At 45.8% G+C, this 16,802-nt stretch overlaps 1 protein-coding gene across 7 annotated transcripts in view; it reads left to right on the top strand.

Moving 5' to 3' along the window:
- The window catches only part of ASAP1 (ArfGAP with SH3 domain, ankyrin repeat and PH domain 1), a 293,346-nt gene that overhangs the window by 240,608 nt on the left and 35,936 nt on the right, over positions 1–16,802 (top strand). For all 7 annotated transcript variants that reach the window (XM_074316678.2, XM_088798947.1, XM_088798946.1 and 4 more), the window contains 6 exons: positions 3,413–3,500; positions 5,263–5,311; positions 10,321–10,484; positions 12,017–12,150; positions 14,039–14,130; positions 16,596–16,782. In XM_074316678.2, coding sequence (XP_074172779.2) covers positions 3,413–3,500; positions 5,263–5,311; positions 10,321–10,484; positions 12,017–12,150; positions 14,039–14,130; positions 16,596–16,782 — 714 coding nt within the window. The remainder of the gene's footprint in view (positions 1–3,412; positions 3,501–5,262; positions 5,312–10,320; positions 10,485–12,016; positions 12,151–14,038; positions 14,131–16,595; positions 16,783–16,802) is intronic.

The raw sequence follows: 16,802 nt of genomic DNA on the forward strand, positions 1-16,802 counted from the left end.
TGTGTGTGTGTCAGGACAGGCCTGTGTAAGGGGGGGTGGGTGTGTGTGTGTGTGTGTGTGTCAGGACAGGCCTGTGTAAGGGTGTGTGTGTGTGTGTGTGTGTGTGCGCGCGCGCGCATGCAGGAGGTGTGTGTGTGTGTCAGGACAGGCCTGTGTACGGGGGGGGGTGTGGGTGTGGGTGTGTGTGCGCGCGTGCAGGAGGTGTGTGTGTGTGTCAGGACAGGCCTGTGTACGGGGGGGGTGTGGGTGTGGGTGTGTGTGCGCGCGTGCAGGAGGTGTGTGTGTGTGTCAGGACAGGCCTGTGTAAGGGGTGTGTGTGTGTGTGTGTGTGTGGGTGTGTGTGTCAGGACAGGCCTGTGTACGGGGGGGGGTGTGGGTGTGGGTGTGTGTGCGCGCGTGCAGGAGGTGTGTGTGTGTGTCAGGACAGGCCTGTGTAAGGGGTGTGTGTGTGTGTGTGTGTGTGTGTGTGTGTCAGGACAGGCCTGTGTAAGGGTGTGTGTGTGTGTGTGTGTGTGTGTGTGTGTCAGGACAGGCCTGTGTGTGTGTGTGGGGGGGGTGTGGGTGTCTGCGTGCGTGCAGAGGTCATGCCCCTCGCTGCCCAGCAGAGGGAGCAGCAGACAAAGAAGCAGGAGCTGAAGTCCAGGAGCCTGGAGGTGCTGGTGCAGGAGGGTTTTGGCCGCAGCGCGTAGGACTCATCAACAGGAAGAGCTCAGTAAATACACGTTTCCTTAGTTTATTTTCTCCTCCTTTTTTCTTTCCTGTACTTAAACAATATGAAAGCGTTTTCTAAACTGTTCCATAGTAACGCAGCCCAGGGAAGTCACTTAGCCTTACTATGTTTTTCGTCTGCCAAACCGCCGTATACCTTCTTTAATCAATATACCTATCAATTAGCACTAAATTTCAGGGAAGAACGCTAACATCTGAAATTACTGTTATTACTGTAGTGATTCCTGAGCCTTCTGGTGCCTGGGTCCTGGGACTTTGGGTGGGCGCCCTCCTCCACTATTCTGTGTCCCTGGCTCGGTCCTGGCAGTGTCAGCTGCTTAAATGGTCACAAATTGGGTGTACTTGGCTTCTCAGTCGCCTTTGGAGCGATGGGTCGTTTGTCAGGCATCTCACTGGCATTTGGGGGAAGCGCACTATGTATAGACGAGATGTGTCTGTCCAGTGCCGTCCACGTTGGGGCGGCAAAGTCTTCCCAGGGGACTTGACCGACCTTCCGAGGGAATACGTGTCACGTGTCACCATTGCCGAAGTTGTGGGTCAGTCGTGGAATCACTCAAACTCTATAAAACCCTTATCATTAATTAGAAGCATTCTGGTAATATGTTTTGAAGTAGTTCATGCTTAGAAATGAGAGGTGAATGGTGCTGTTTAATTTTCCTGAACTGGAGTCTGTTTTCCTGTTTTAAGATTTTGTGTCTGTTTTGTATTGTTTTGGCTGCATCTGTTGGTAAAGTTGTTCAGACACATTGGAGTAACGTAACAGATTTTGGAAGAAAAAGAAATCATCTAGTTAACCCTCTGCCACATTCAAATGTGGATGGTGTCTAAAATATTGTCAGTTTTTCAAAGAGATTTCTCTACTTAGGTTAAGAAATTTGAACCCTCTTCTAATACACAATCAGCCTAGGCCTGGGAAGCTCTCCCTGTGTCTGAGTCAGATCTTCTACATTTGAGGGCCTTTCTTCTTTGTTGGTGCGAATGGGAAACAGCTGCCTAGCTTCCCCTCACACAGCCTTCACGTACTCGAAGATGGTCATTAAGTCACTCCCCAGCCTTCTGTCCTCGGGGACTAAAGAGCACTTTAGCCCGTCTTCAAAGTTCTGTTTTCCAGCCCTTTAATCATCTCTCCATCTTCCCTAAGCTTTCCTACGTCCTTCTTTAAAAGTGGATGGCAAACTGGAACAGTAGCCATTACTGGGATCGCTACCTTTTCAGGCTGTCAGATGTCATTGTCATTCATGTGGAAAATCCAGTGATTTTTGTCAGCATCCAAAACAGATGAGCTGCAGGACAATAGTGCCTCTTCCCGGGGCCAGCCTAGGTGTGTGGTGCGGCTGCCATCTTGGCATCTGAGGCCTTTCGCAGCGCACGTTCCAGGTGTGTTGCAGTAATCACGACGTCATGCCTGACCAGCTCTGCAGGACAGGAACCCTTTCCCAAGGAGAACTCTCCTTCCAGGACTTGACTTCTGGTTTTCAAGCCAAAGGCACGTTCAGTGAACATGAAACCCCGCGGCTCTCTCACTTCTCCCCGCACACAGCTTGCTTGGGAACAGATAGCTACAGGACAGGGGGCTCGTCTTCGCTCTCTAATCTCATGGAAACCACAGAGAGAGGAAGATCTGGAAAACTGTCCAGAGAGCACAGGAAGGCAGACAGAAACTAAGTGCCCGTTGGCCATCTTGAGAGCGTCTGGACGCTGCTGTTCAGGGTTTGGACTGCGACCTCGCCCTACCTGCTCTCCTTCTGTTTTCCCTAAAGAACTTACGTTGCTTGGATGGAAATGCTCTTGGCGTGGGGATTTTGAAAATCCTGACTATCAGTTGGGCAGACACGCCCCACTAAGGCGTTCCAGTGCTTACTTCAGCGGGTTTCTGTGGAAGCCGAGCCCAGCCCCAGCACTCAGACATTCCCCTCCTTGTGAGCTCCTGCAAGAAGCAGACGTGCTGACGTCAGCCTTTGGCCAGCGTCTGGCCTTGGACAAATGCAGGCAGGAGGGCAAGAAAGTTTTGACAAGAATGATTAGATGGCAAGACTCCATTTAGGGAAAGCCTAAATTAGCGTGACTGTCTAGATATTACAAGGTCTGTATGAATTATATGTGTGAAGAGATTTGTTGATAAGTGATGTGAAATCCTGGCTAAATTTTTCCCTCTCCAGATATTGGGGCTCATTAAAACTAGATCTCACGGCTGGTAATTGCCCTTGTACTTTTGAGAGGAGTAATGTAAATTTCACATTGCAACCAAAACCTGGGACATCGGGTTTGGGGTAATTGGTTACTGGGGTCTTTATGAATGAATGAATGAATGAATGAATGAACGAACGAACAAACTCCACTACATTTTACAGCAAGATACAGTATTGAAAGTGCCAGCTGTTTGTACATGGATATGTGTGGGTTCCAGAAAGGTACATTTCTAGGGACCATGCCCACTCTTCATTGAAAGGTGGATTTTCCTGGTTCCATTCCAATTAACCCCCACGATATTTATGCACAGTTAAAAGACATTTGGTAGGCCTCTGAAAAAATTTTTATTTCTTTAATGAAATTCAGAATCCTGATGGGTTAGACAAGACTTCATCAACTTCCCTGCCTGAAACTACACGCCTGCCCCACAGGGCACTGACCCTGCAGGTGAGGGGGACATGCTCCAGGTAACTTCTTTTTCTCTTTTTCCCAGTCTAACAGGCAACCGGCTAAGCTGAACCTCCTCACCTGCCAGGTTAAACCAAGTGCCGAGGACAAGAAGTCTTTTGACCTGATCTCACGTGAGTCCTTTTTCTCTCCAAGTCCATTCCTGGGGATTATGGCGGCTGCACGTTTCCATTCTCCGGGCGTTGGAGCAGCAGCTTTGCCAAGCAGATCCCTCACGTCTCTTAATTTGCACTGAGCCCACCAGCTCGCAAGGAGAGCACAGCACTGTCAGCTCTGACGTGCAGTGAACCAGGACCTCCATTTGTACATTGAACTAGACCAATGCTTGACCGTGACACATGGCTTTTCCCTTGCACAGCTTTTGCTAAGTGCATTCCCATTTCTCTCCTAAGTCTGGTCTTGGGTGTGAGATCCGGCATAGGTATTTTGTCGGAAATCCCAGGTGATTCCCAGGTGTACCTGTGGATGAGAAGCACTGCGGTCGATTGGGAGTGCAGGTGTGCAGCTGTACCTGTACAACTGATTTGCCCAGAGTTTTATCCCCGCAAGATCGAGCTCTTAAAGGAAAAATCATTTCCTTGCTCCCAAGAGCAGCTGCCTTCCAACTCCATGAGTCGATGGCACTGCATGCCATCCCTGTGGTACTCCAGGGGTCAGAGCGTGCTTTTCTCTTGGGCAAGTGTGTAGGGACCCACCCTGTATGCCCTGTATTCTCAGTCTTCAGAGAGTTGGTGGCAGGAGGAGGCTGTTTTCTCCTGGGCGGGTGGCTCCCTGTGCCTGCGCTGGTCCCATGGGTGCACTTAGGACCCTCACTGTGGCTAAGGGGACACTTTGGCGGCCGTGCCAATGCAGTGACTGCACAAACACTCTGCAATCCCACCGCACTGCCTTTCCGTCGGGGCAGGCTGGCAGCCTGATGCCTGCTGTGTGTGTTGCAGGCACAGAGTACTTTCCTGCCCCTTCACATCCTCCTGATGCTGTCATGTGAATGAAGCCCAAACACAGTCCCAACCCCAAAAACTGACTTGGCCCTGAGACTCTGCACGGAATCTGAGCTGAATTCTGGAGCATCCGTTGAAGCTCAGATTCCGCATGATGTTTATGACCAACAGATTTCTCGAGTTATTAATGAGAACTTGGATTTATAATGTGATTTCAAAAAGCCAAGAACCCCAGAATTTCAGGACCTGTAGGTTATTAATAATAGTCCTCAGTCATTGAACATCTAATATGTATGTGCCAGGTGTGCACCCTCGCAAAAGCCCTACCAGTTGCCTATTTTACAGAAAACTCAGGCTCTGAATTCTATGAAAGAGCGTTCCTTGTGTCCACCTGCCCCAGCTCGCCATCCGAGTTAGGCCGCTCCCTTCTGACTTGGGTAGCGGCTTGAAGATGACCATGGAGCGGAAAGAAGTTGAGGCCTTCTTCCCGAAGCCTGATTCAACCAGAACGCAACCCAGAGCTGCTCTGTGGGTTATGAATCATTTCTGAAAAGGAAATTATTTTGTAAAGGAAACGCAGTGAGAGGCAAACTGGAAATGAACAGTGACATATTGAATTGGCAGCTAGCACTCCCATTTGTCACCGAAATCCATTTCATCGGGTGGGACCAGACCCCCTTCCCACTTTGTTTTTCAGAAGAAGTGCCAGACGTTTGTGTGGTATTTGCGTTTATTTTTATTTGGCACTTCAGAAAAATAATACTGACCAAGTGAATTGTGTAGCTGCTAAAACAAGATAGTGCAACATTAAAATAATACTAAAATCCTGCTTTTACTGTGGGTTTTTTCCCCCAGGAACTTTCAAAATTTGCATTGTACCTGAAGGTATTCTGCTTCTAAGGTTTTACTTTTGTTTTTCTTGTTTGTGTTGTAGATAATAGGACGTATCACTTTCAGGCGGAAGATGAGCAGGATTATATGGTGTAAGTAGTTTTGAAATCGTGGCACAGTGCACTTCTGTCCTGTACACTCTGCCTCCGCGTTTTCTTTCTGTGACTGAGACCCACTCCTGGTGCTTCCACATGCTTCTCTCTCACCTCGGGGCCTTCACACGTTGCTCTTCTCTGTCTGAGGTGCCCAGTGAACTCCAGCCTCACCCCCCACGGGTTTGCTCCCTCCTCACATCTCCTCGGCCTCTTCACACCCCTCCATGATCCCCTGTTCAGTCTGAACCCCCTAGAGACTGAGGGTGACAACAGTGCCTTCCTTCCGTCTGGTAGTCACATCGCCTGCCCGTAGGAGGGGCTTACTCAGTGTGTGGTGTCCAAGTGCGTGAGCCAAGCCACCTGGATCCTTAGCTGTGACTATGAGAGGAGCAGGACAGCCTGGCCCTTCTGAAGGGATGGTATTGGCAGGTACCTCTTGTGGGCTGAGCGTGGCTCCGTTAAAGGGAGCCTGGTGTTGTGGGAAGAACTGCGTTGGGTGTCACTCTGTCCTGCGTTGGAATCCTACCCTCACCTGACCAGGTGTGCAACCTTAGGCGGCCCCTGTTTTAATATCGTCCCTGGTCCTGAGCCGTCTTCATTTCTTCTTCCTGTCATTTGCCAGGACGGAAAAAAAAGGCAGTGTGTGACCATGACATTGGCAGCTGCTTGAGACGGGGGACATTTGTGTGAAAGCTGCCAGTTAAACATTTTGGAGTGTTCCAGTTTTTACATTCCCGTCCCATCGGTGGCACACAATAAGGACTGTTATTTTCCTTCCGTAATTGTTTCCGTTGAGCCACAGTTCTGCTCGTAGCCTTTCTCCTTACACTTACCCCTTTCTCGCTCTCCTCTTCCCGTCACCCTTTCCTCTGGAGAATTTTACTCTCTCTCCACCTTTGGGGAGAAACGATAGGGATCAGAAAGAGTAAGGAACGGGTAGAAAGGATGTAGATTTGGGAGAAACAGAGTAAAAACAGCTGAGAGAAGGTAGGAGAGACGAAGGGAAAAGAGGAGAAAGGTCTGTTGGCCATTCATTCACCTGAGCATTTAATGACTGCTGACTGCCAAGAGCTATGCCAAGCATCGAGCACACATACACGTGAAGGTGGACAGTCGCCCCGGAAGGCACTCGCCCTCCCCTGGAGAGAAGGGCAGGTGACAGAGAGGGGACAGACGAGGCAGGTGCTGGGACACAGGCGAGGGGCTCACACCCACCCTCTTGGGGTCCTGGGGGTGTTGCTCACAGCCGACTTCCGAGAGGACGGTGTGGGACGGGTATAAATACTGTGCACTGCGGGCCTAGAAGCTACAGGAAGGAAGCGATTGGTGGCTACATGTTATGGGCAGAGAGCTGGCCAACTGGAGGGTGACTGGAAACAAGGTGAGAATGGGAAAGGTCAGGAGGGCTGGCCTTCCACCCTCAGATTCAGAAAGAGGTGATACTCACCAGAAAAATCAGTACCATTGGTTGAGATCATACGGTGTCAAGTGCACGTCGTGCCTTATCATCCTCACAACCCAAGAAAGTGGTGACTGTTAGTTTGACGGTGAGGCAGGTGAGACATGGTGTGCTGCTGTTCTAGGGCTCTTAGGGTCCAGCTGGAGGAAGAAGTCTGCCCGTGTCAGTGGACATCCCGTTCTCTCAGGGTTGGCGCCATTGTGAGCCAGGCGGCAGGGGCCCACCTCCACTATCTCTGATCCTTTCAAATACACCACAGGATTGACATAATCATACCCGTTTTTGCAGAGGTTTAAACTCAAAACAGTTGATGTAGGATTGGAATTCTGACTCGAATGCTTGCGCCATTTCCAGCTCCTCACACAGGTTCCATAAAATGTTCAGCCATGTGATTGAGGGTCCGTAGGCAATAGGGATAGGAATTTGGAGATGAGAGAATTGAAAAGTCCGGGCCGTTACCTTTGCCTGGATTTGGTTGGCATCGCTTGGTTTGCTTTTAAGAACTTCCAACCCCTTCGTAAGACAAGGGAACAATAGGTGCTTCTTAAAGGTCCCTTTGGAAGGGAGCAGTGAAAGTGTGTGATGCATTGAGCAGACCGGCGTTCCTGGTTTTGTGATGGGTGTTTCTGGTCCCTGCTAGAAAAGGGACAGCAGTCAGTCACGTATTTGGGGCACTCCACACACGGGTCCCTTCTCTTATTTCACTCTCCGCTTTTTTTACTTTCCGAAAGCCCTAAGTGGGAGAACAGGTGAAAGGTGGTCTGTGTGAGGCGGGGAACACATCCACTTCTCTGTTCTCCTATATCTCACACCCAGACCTTTAAGATTTTATTTACTCTTACAATTTGCAAGTCATTCAGTTTGGTCAAAGGAGTACCGGTTTCCTGCCTGCTGGGACCACACACCCTTCCGTAAAAGGGTTGCTTGGCTCATTCTGCATTTGTGGCACATTTGGCACTTGGAATTCTCTGGGTGCTGGTGGTGATGTGATGAGGTAAAAAGGCAAAAACAGCATCATGGGAGGAACTCTGAAAAACAGGAGTCATTAGAATTGTTTTGAGTGAGGGAGGAGGTGTGGCTTCTGCAGAGAAAGCACGTGCCCGGGCGGGAGACCTCTGTTCTTCATTTACCTCCAAGTTACACAAAGGCAGTTTCATTGCAACTTCAGCTCCTTTCTCATGTGAAAGTGTCCGGTGAAAACGAACAAAGAATCACTTCCCACCGAGGTACGATAGAAGGAGCAGCGGCATGTTCAAAGTCAGGCTGACTGGACTCCTGGTCCCGGCTCAGCCGGTCAGTGGCTTTTGGCCTTGGGCAGGTCATCCCACCTCGGTCTTTTTGCCAGTATGATAGGGATTATACGCCTCGCTTACAGGATTTTGAGACTTGGGATGAAATGTCTAAAGCTCTTGCTCATACAGTGCAATTTTTTAAATCCAGTAAACTCAAAGTGACTTTTAAAGTATTAAAATGTAATTACGTATTATTTTATTGCTTATATTTTTTTGTATGTCTGTCGCTTTAAAGTAATTTAAAAGTCTTTTCTTAATTGTCAGAAGTAGTTGCTTTGATTCTCCACCCTTTTGAAATGTAGCCATTCCATTCCACCACATTTGAATTATTCCTCCAGAAAATTAATTATCCTTTCAGTATGTCTTTTCTGTTTATCATGACACAGTTTATTTCTTTGTCATGACCTCTTGAGTAAAAAGCAAAAACAGCATAATGGGACGAACTCTGAAAAAAAGGAGTCATTGGAAGTGTTTTTCATCCCAGTCTGACACCGCCGGTCCAGCTGGAGGACCCTGGGCAAGTCACTTAACCACTCGAGTTCAGGGGCCTCGTCTCTAAGGCATTACGTTACAGGCCCTAGCTTGCTGGAGGATTCTATTTCAGAAATCCTAAGCACTTGGCACATAGTAGAAACTTATAATATTACCTAGGCAAAATATCATCATGCTTGAGGAAAACAAAATAGAGACTGCAGTCAAAGTGAAAACTTCCATAATGTTAGTGCCACTGATAAAATGCACTGATAAAAGTGATGGGTTCTGTTGAATCCAGTTTCTTAAACTGTTTTCAACAAAACGATTTCTAGTTTCTCACGTGAGACTAAATGGTTGGAAAAAAAGCTAGTTAATTTTAAAGGTATTAAGTGACCACCCCCTCATTGCTAGACTGTTGGTTGTGAGGTACTGAGTTTTGTGCCTCACAGTAGAAAAGCTAAGCTGTGAACTTGTATTTCCTCATAATGTGCTACAGGTGAGCGCCCCCTGGAGTCAAAGGTGTGACTTGCAGGTCACACACTCCAGGTGATTTGGTTTGTCTTTTAATTACCATGGCTGTCTCTATTACTTATTCAAAACCTTTTATAGATAGTCCTTTGTTTCATATCCATTTGATCCTACAAGACACCAAACAACTAGAGACTTGGTTCTGTCTGAACCTCTGTATTTTCTGCCAAGAGTAGATATTAGCTGTCTATGCAGTAGGTGAGAACACGGCGGTTTGGAAACGTTTTTCATTTTCTTCTTAAAAAAATAACTTTGGCTTATTTTCCTCATTCATGAAAGAAATACAAGCTCCTTTTAGATATGGAAAATTACAGAAAGGCAGGCACAGAGTCAAGCAATCCATCCCTTTTTCCTACAGAAAACCACTCAGGGACAAACAATTATTAACATTTTGTGAATTTCCTTCTAGCCTTTTCATTTCCCAAAGAGAAATATAATACATACATACACTTAAATGTGGGGTTATGTGTCCTATAACAATTTTCCCTGTTTGTCTCATGAAACATTATATTGTGAGCTTTTCCCCAATGTCATTCAAAAATTAGTTCAAAACTTAAATTTAAGTAACTATTCCACTTCGTGGTTATTTCATGCTTTATTAATCAACCCCCTGTTGTTAGGTACTTAGGTTGTTTCATGTGTAGCTTGGTAGCCAAGGATTGTTGTGTTTGGTGCACACTGTGGTCGTACTGCATGTATAGTTTTAACAGCCTTCACTTTTCATTTCGTAGAATAAGTGTCAGCGTGTTTGCATGTTAATATACCTTTTTCGTAATCACACATTTTCGTGGCCGCTAATGAAGTACCCTGTTCATTGTCACCAAGTGCCCTCCCTCACTGCCATGGCCTTCCAGAGCACAGAGGCCTTTTGCTGAACTCGTTCCTGCCTCCTCTCCATTCCCACCATTTCTTCCTCCTGCCCGCGTCGGGCTGGTCTCCCCGAGTCCTTGTCATTCTGCCATTCCCTGTATTCTGTCCCCATGGACGTGCACGCGTCTGTATATTCATGTAAGTCCTCAGGTCGCTGATCTTGACTTTGCTTGTTTCTCCCCTTTTTCTCATTTGTGTTGCTTTCCATTCTTTAATGTGCTCTTTCCTCTAGGTTTAATTTCTTTCATTTTTCCTCACTTTATTGCTCTTTTGAGAGTGGGGTCTTTGGGGGGATTTCTTGGTGAACATAGATTTTTTTTGCAGTGATGGGAGGAAACAGTGGCCATGCCCTTACGTCTCCTTCCTCCGGTTTTTGACAACAGGTGGATATCAGTATTGATGAATAGCAAAGAAGAGGCCCTGACCATGGCCTTCCGTGGAGAGCAGAGCGCCGGGGAGAACAGCCTGGAAGACCTGACAAAAGCCATCATTGAGGATGTCCAGCGGCTCCCTGGGAATGACATCTGCTGTGACTGTGGCTCGGCAGGTATTTGTCTCCTCATGGAGCCGACTTGTTAAACACCCTTCTCTGCCTTCAGAATATAAGTGAGCTAGTTACTTAAAAGCCTTCTCTTCTCATGGACACAGACGCACAGCCAACACGTATTCTCAACCTGAATGGCCCCACCTCTGACTGCTTTTACCCACGCGTTTTCTCTGCCTGGAGAGCTCCCTCCTGCTCTCCCTATGATCACCTGCCAAAATGCTACCTTTCCTAGTGGGGGCCAGCGCAGTAGCGCCATGGACAGTGCAGAGAGAGCATGGACAGGGAGTCCGTCATCCTGATTTTGAATCGGTCACCAGCCTGCCACCGCCTGGGTGACCTCATGCTAAGTCCCTTTACTATTCTCATCTTCAGTTTCCTCATCCTAAAAATGGGATGATAAACCTCAGCTGGTAGGAGGGCTTAATGCAACGGTGTATGTGCGGCCGGACACATTCCTCGCCTTCCTGCTTAGTGAAACGTCGCCAACCTTTATATCAACCCCTCCTCCCCCCACCAAAACTTCTGTTTTCCAGTAGCATCTGTATTACCTAGGTTTTGGCAGTAGCTGACATTTATTCAGGGCTTACATTGTAATGAGGATTGTGCTAGTTGTTTGGCTTATATTATCTTCCTGAACCTTCACGTTAGCTCTGTGAGCAACATCGTAATATTATCCCATTTTACAGATGAGAAAACCGGGGACTCAGAGAAGTTCAGTGTCTTGCCTCACGTCGCACATTGAGTATGGTCAGGACATAGACGCAAACCTGCTCTCCTTAAGCATTAGAATGCGTGAGGCTTTCCTTGTGAAAGTGGGCTTCTCTACACAACATGCCATAAGCACCTCAGAGACACATGTCACCTTTTCTGCTGTGTGTGCGTGTGACAGTGAGTCACAGTGTGAGGCTATGGCACAGGAGTAGTAAATACTCAGGTGTTAACCAATGGAAAAGAAGCTTGCCACGGAGCGAGCATGCTGAAGGTTTTGGCAATAGAAATATGTGTTCCTGCTACTGTTCTGGAGCCTTTGGGGTTGCAGAGAAGGCTTAGATCTCTGAAAGAAATATTGGCCACTCAGTATTCACAGCCAGCTGTTACCAGGAGGTGCTGTGGAGAAGCCATAACCAAGATGATGGGTTAATGCGAGTTGTAACTTGGAGGCTAGAGAGGGCTGCAGAACCCAGTCCCTTGTGAGCTGTACTTACCAGGCCTGCACTCTGTTACTGTCAGAGGTACACCTCTCGCCAGGCCCAAGGATGTCTCACAGCACCTTGTGGAAATGGCTTTCGGACAGCTCACAAAAATAAAGAACTTTTCAACTCAGTATTAAAAAATGTGTCTTCACCACACTTTGCTCTCCAACAAGCTATTAATTTTTTATAATAGCCCTTCAGATAAACTGCAAGCATGCATTTCTTCAATTTAATTCTTTCCCTTGTAATTCTTAAAGAGTTTTACTACTATTGTTCTACCTTGCTCTGTAGTTGGCACACTAAAATTAAATATCTTGTTTGTTCATTGTCTTTCCACAGAGCCCACCTGGCTTTCAACGAACTTGGGTATTTTGACCTGTATAGAATGTTCCGGCATCCATAGAGAAATGGGAGTTCATATTTCTCGCATTCAGTCTTTGGAACTAGACAAATTAGGGACTTCTGAACTCTTGGTAAGTAAGTAGTGACCTGTACTTTAGAAGAAAATTTTAAGTTTATCGTCATAAATATATTTAATATATTGCTGTGAGGTTTTTGTTCCTGCTGAGTACAAAGAATTCTAATTCCTGAATTTGATGAATTTGCGTAGAGATTTAAAATGTAAATTTTGTGGTATGTAATGTTGACTGTTTCCATTTCCTGTTTAAAGAACTGGTGAATCATACATTTCTGTAATTAGTTCAACTAAACTGGCTCTTTTCTTCTGGGATGGGCTTTTTCAAAGAGGCTTGTTTTCTTTTGGATTTAGGTTTATATGATTCACTATGATAGCAGTAAAGGGAGTTAGGTGTTGAACTCAACATGTTCACTTTTCCTAGTGGCTTATGTTATTCATAACAATGTAGTACTGTTTTTACTGTTTGTTTGTAAAAGTGCACATGAACTGAGAGTGGCCTGTGAGTTACTGCCATAAAACCAATCACTTCCTAACCTATAGCTTCTTTAGGCAATAAGGAAAAAAAACTGTGTAAAGGTGTGGTGCTGAGCTTTATAATATGGGAAGGGTTATAAACACTCAAAGGATTTATAACCCTACCCTTCCCATCGTGATTCAGCCACGTTAGGAGCTCCATCAGGTCCAAGCTAAATTGGTCCCACAATATACAAATAAAGGAGGGGAAGACCTACCTGGCGTCTCCCATAATGCCTTGTGGTCATAAGCCCTGTCTTGTATAATTTGAACCCTGGTGCACTTATTAGAGAGTCTTTATACTAACAGTGAGAGTGTACGAGGTAAAATAGGGCTCCTCCTCAGGCAGAAGGCTCTTGAGCAGACCCTGACTGAGCCTGAGGCTCCAAAAATCTGAAAGCCTAGCTTATCCCTAGCCTCCTCTAGAGAAAAGTATCCAAAAGTCAGGGCAATCAGCCCCCCAGCCAGCAACCTTTGTCATCTGAGCATCCATTAAGCAATGATGGCCTGTCTTGTTTTGTATGAGCCCCTTGTTTTAGGAAGTATTAGGTGGGTGCAAAAGTAATTGTGGTTGTGGTTTAAAAGGTTAAAAATAATTGCAAAAACTGCAAGCACTTTTGCACCAGCCTAATCACATACTGATGACACTCACTCCCTAATCGCTGCAGGACTGTGGAGAAGAGGCTCAGAGCTAACAGCTGAAACGTCCTTCTTGAGGATGGAAATGGTGTCACTCCATCTCCTTGGCTTGTGTTAACGAAACCCAGTTTGACAACTAGAAATAGAGAGAGTCCATATCCTAAACACTTGCCCCGCAATAAACTCAAGATTTTTCTCTCCAGAGACCCGATGGCATGAGTTTCTTAAACTGTGCATCGATCCCAAAATTATCTGAATGACCAAAGGACAAATTTTCTTGAAAGGGTCTTGAGCCCAGAAGCAAAATGCTTGCTGGGGGCTCTTCTTTAGTTTCCTGCCACATCTTAATTTGTATCCCAATGTAAAAGACTCCTACATTCTTTTCTGTCCCACGAGAGTAAAGCTGCTCAGTCTAAAATGAGGCACGATGGTAGTTGCAAAACTGTTGATCATTAAGCATTTAACCTGGATTCATATGTGAAATCTGCTGTGTCTGATCTCAGATAATTGTGTATATGTGTTAGGACCGCATCCTAGTCTGTTCTAGCATTTATCACACTGTATTTGTAAAAATTATTGGTTTTCTTCTCAGTGGTCCTGCTAGCCTATTATTAGTTCCTACGGGAGGGAGCTAAGTGCTCAGCAAGTATTTGTTGGCTATGTGGATGGATGGTTTGTATTCTGAGTCAAATGAGGAAACGTACATATTCAGAAATCTCAAAAGCAAATTATAGGACACTTTTAAACAAGTAGTAAGGAGTTTCCTATGTTGTGTTTTGTTTGTGTTACAGCTGGCCAAGAATGTAGGAAACAATAGTTTCAATGATATTATGGAAGCAAATTTACCCAGCCCCTCACCAAAACCCACCCCTTCAAGTGATATGTAAGTACTTCTAATATGTTGAATTCTTTACCATTCTGTAATTGTTCTTCTACCCTCCAAAAAAACTTCTTAGTGGTTATAGTATTTTTCCCTCCAGAAGAAACCCCATGATGAGGAAAAAACAGAGCACAGAGGAGTATTTTGAGATGTATTTCTGGAACGCACAGATGATTTTCACCATTACCTTTCCCTAGGGTGTTGCAGCTGCTCTGGAGGATAAATCTTCATGAGAACAGTTATCTCTAAATCATGGCATGTTGTGATAAATAAGAGACACACAAAAGCAGTGGGAGATGCCTATCAGATTGGCAAAAGTCCAGAAGCCTAACCGCCCACTCAGCAAAGCTGTTGGGGAAGCAGATAGTCTCCCGTGTGTTGCTGGTGGGAGTAGAAAGTGGTCCACTCCCTGTGCGGAGCCAGTTAGCCGTATTGATCACAGTGACAAGCGTTCTCTACCTTTTGACTCAGCAGTCCCGCTTCTGGGGGTTTCTTCCTCTTCCATCATAGAAAAAGATTAGGAACAAAGCGAGTGGCCATCTGTAGGCATCTGGTGAAATATTTGATGGTATAGCCACACAACGGAACACTGCAGACGTAAAAAAGAATAAGGACGCTTCTTATGTCCTGCTTCGCGCCACTCTCCGTGATTACTGTTAAGTTTAAAAAAAACATGGTACAGAGCACTGTACGAAAGAGACTGCGTTTGGGGCAGGGAAGGAAGCATTGGGGCATGGGAACGGTTCACCTATCCCTCTGGACACAGACAGTCTGTCCAAACTCAGGAACTGAATTGTGGGTAGATCTGCTGACGAATCCCTCACTTTCGAACTCTCACTACTCATTGTCTGGACTCAGACACCAAATAAGTTTGGACAGTGGAGAATACATAAACATATATATTTATCAAAAATAGTGTCTGCTTGAAGAAGCACTGGAAAATACACAAGAAACTTAAGTGCTTACTCTGCGGGGGGGAAGGGGAGGAGCTTGAGACAACTCAATGAACTTTGTGATAGCATTTTTATTTTAGAATCATGTTAATCTTTAAACCTATTCAAAATTTTTCACATTGAATTTACACTTAAAATAATTTTTTGAATACTATGGATGAGTAGGAGCAAAGAGATTTAATTTCAGGGCAGCCAGACGGCTCAGTTGGATTCCCACATGGGCCAGTGCCTTCCACAAGTAGATTGAAGACAATGAGCTGCCACTGAGCTGCTGGAGGGGCAGCCGGATGGCTGCTCAGTTGGTTAGAGCGCGAGGCTCAACCACAAGGTTGCCAGTTCAATTCCCGCATGGGATGGTGGGCTGCACCCCCTGCAACTAAAGATTGAAAACGGCGACTAGACTTGGAGCTGAGCTGCGCCCTCCACAACTAGATTGAGGGACAATGACTTGGAGCTGATGGGCCCTGGAGAAGCACACTGTTCCCCAATAGTCCCCAATAAAATTAAAAAGGAAAAAAGATTTAATTTCAACTCGAATGATCAGGGAAGGCTTTGTGAAGTAGATGCCCGCCTAAATGTTTTGTCAGCCCCTCCTTGATGGTTATTCAGGCACCAGATTTGCAAAGCACTAAACTGTATTACGGGGCTCACTTCAGGGAACATGTTTTTTTCCACTCTGAAGTCAAGAAATAAAATCTCCCAGTAGGCCTCTTGGCAGTTGTCTTTTTTTTTTTTAATTCATCACATGCATATCACATGTTTCCTCTGTGCTTCGTATCGTGTTTGATGGTGAGCAAACAGCAAAACACAAACTAGATCCCTGTCCTCATGTCGGAGATAGGTGGTAACCAAGCAATTAAACCTATAGTCATAGTTGTGGTTAGTGTCACATAAGGAGAGTCAGGAATGTTGGGGGCGCATCTAACACCCTGATCTGATCTGGGGGTGTCTGGCTGAACAATAGTGCTCAAGCTTCGTCCTAGCACAGAAACTGCTTGGATGTCTTTTTCACACTAAGGAGCACAAATTACAGAGAAATAAGGTTGTAAGGACTTTTCTGAGCCTCAGCTTCCTTACCTGTTAAAAACATGGAGTTATGTCAGAAAACTAAAATCTTTTCCCCAAAGCTCTGAAAACTTTTAATTGGTCTTTTAGAATTGTTTTAACTTGCTAAATTTTTCAGTTTCTTTCCATACTTGTGTGTCTGAGTTTAAAGTGGTAGCAAATAGCAGATGTCTCATACTGTCACACAAGGCGGGAAAGAAATCTGCTAGGATCTGCGTGCCCATTAACTTGCTCACTATACGTTGCCCACACATACTAGTAAATACATACCAGTTCCTTCATTCTGTCCATATTGGAAGAACTTGGTCAAAAACCTGGTTTGTTTGAATGTGGAAAAGAAGTGTCTTAATTAAAATAACTCTTCTCAAAGAGAACTGGTTGTCAGAAAAATGTCAACCTTTCGTAGCACTAGGAAAATTAAAAGTCTTTGTTCATATTGTGCTGTTTTAGGACTGTACGGAAAGAATATATCACTGCAAAGTATGTGGATCATAGGTTTTCAAGGAAGACCTGTTCATCTTCATCGGCTAAACTGAGTGAATTGCTGGAGGCCATCAAATCCAGGGACTTACTTGCACTAATTCAAGTCTACGCAGAGGGGGTGGAGCTGATGGAACCACTGCTGGAACCCGGGCAGGTGAGGCTTCTGAACACCAA

Source organism: Rhinolophus sinicus, chromosome 6 (assembly GCF_057876585.1).
Source record: "Rhinolophus sinicus isolate RSI-liver-muscle chromosome 6, RSI-T2T, whole genome shotgun sequence".
NCBI classification, from domain to species: domain Eukaryota; kingdom Metazoa; phylum Chordata; class Mammalia; order Chiroptera; family Rhinolophidae; genus Rhinolophus; species Rhinolophus sinicus.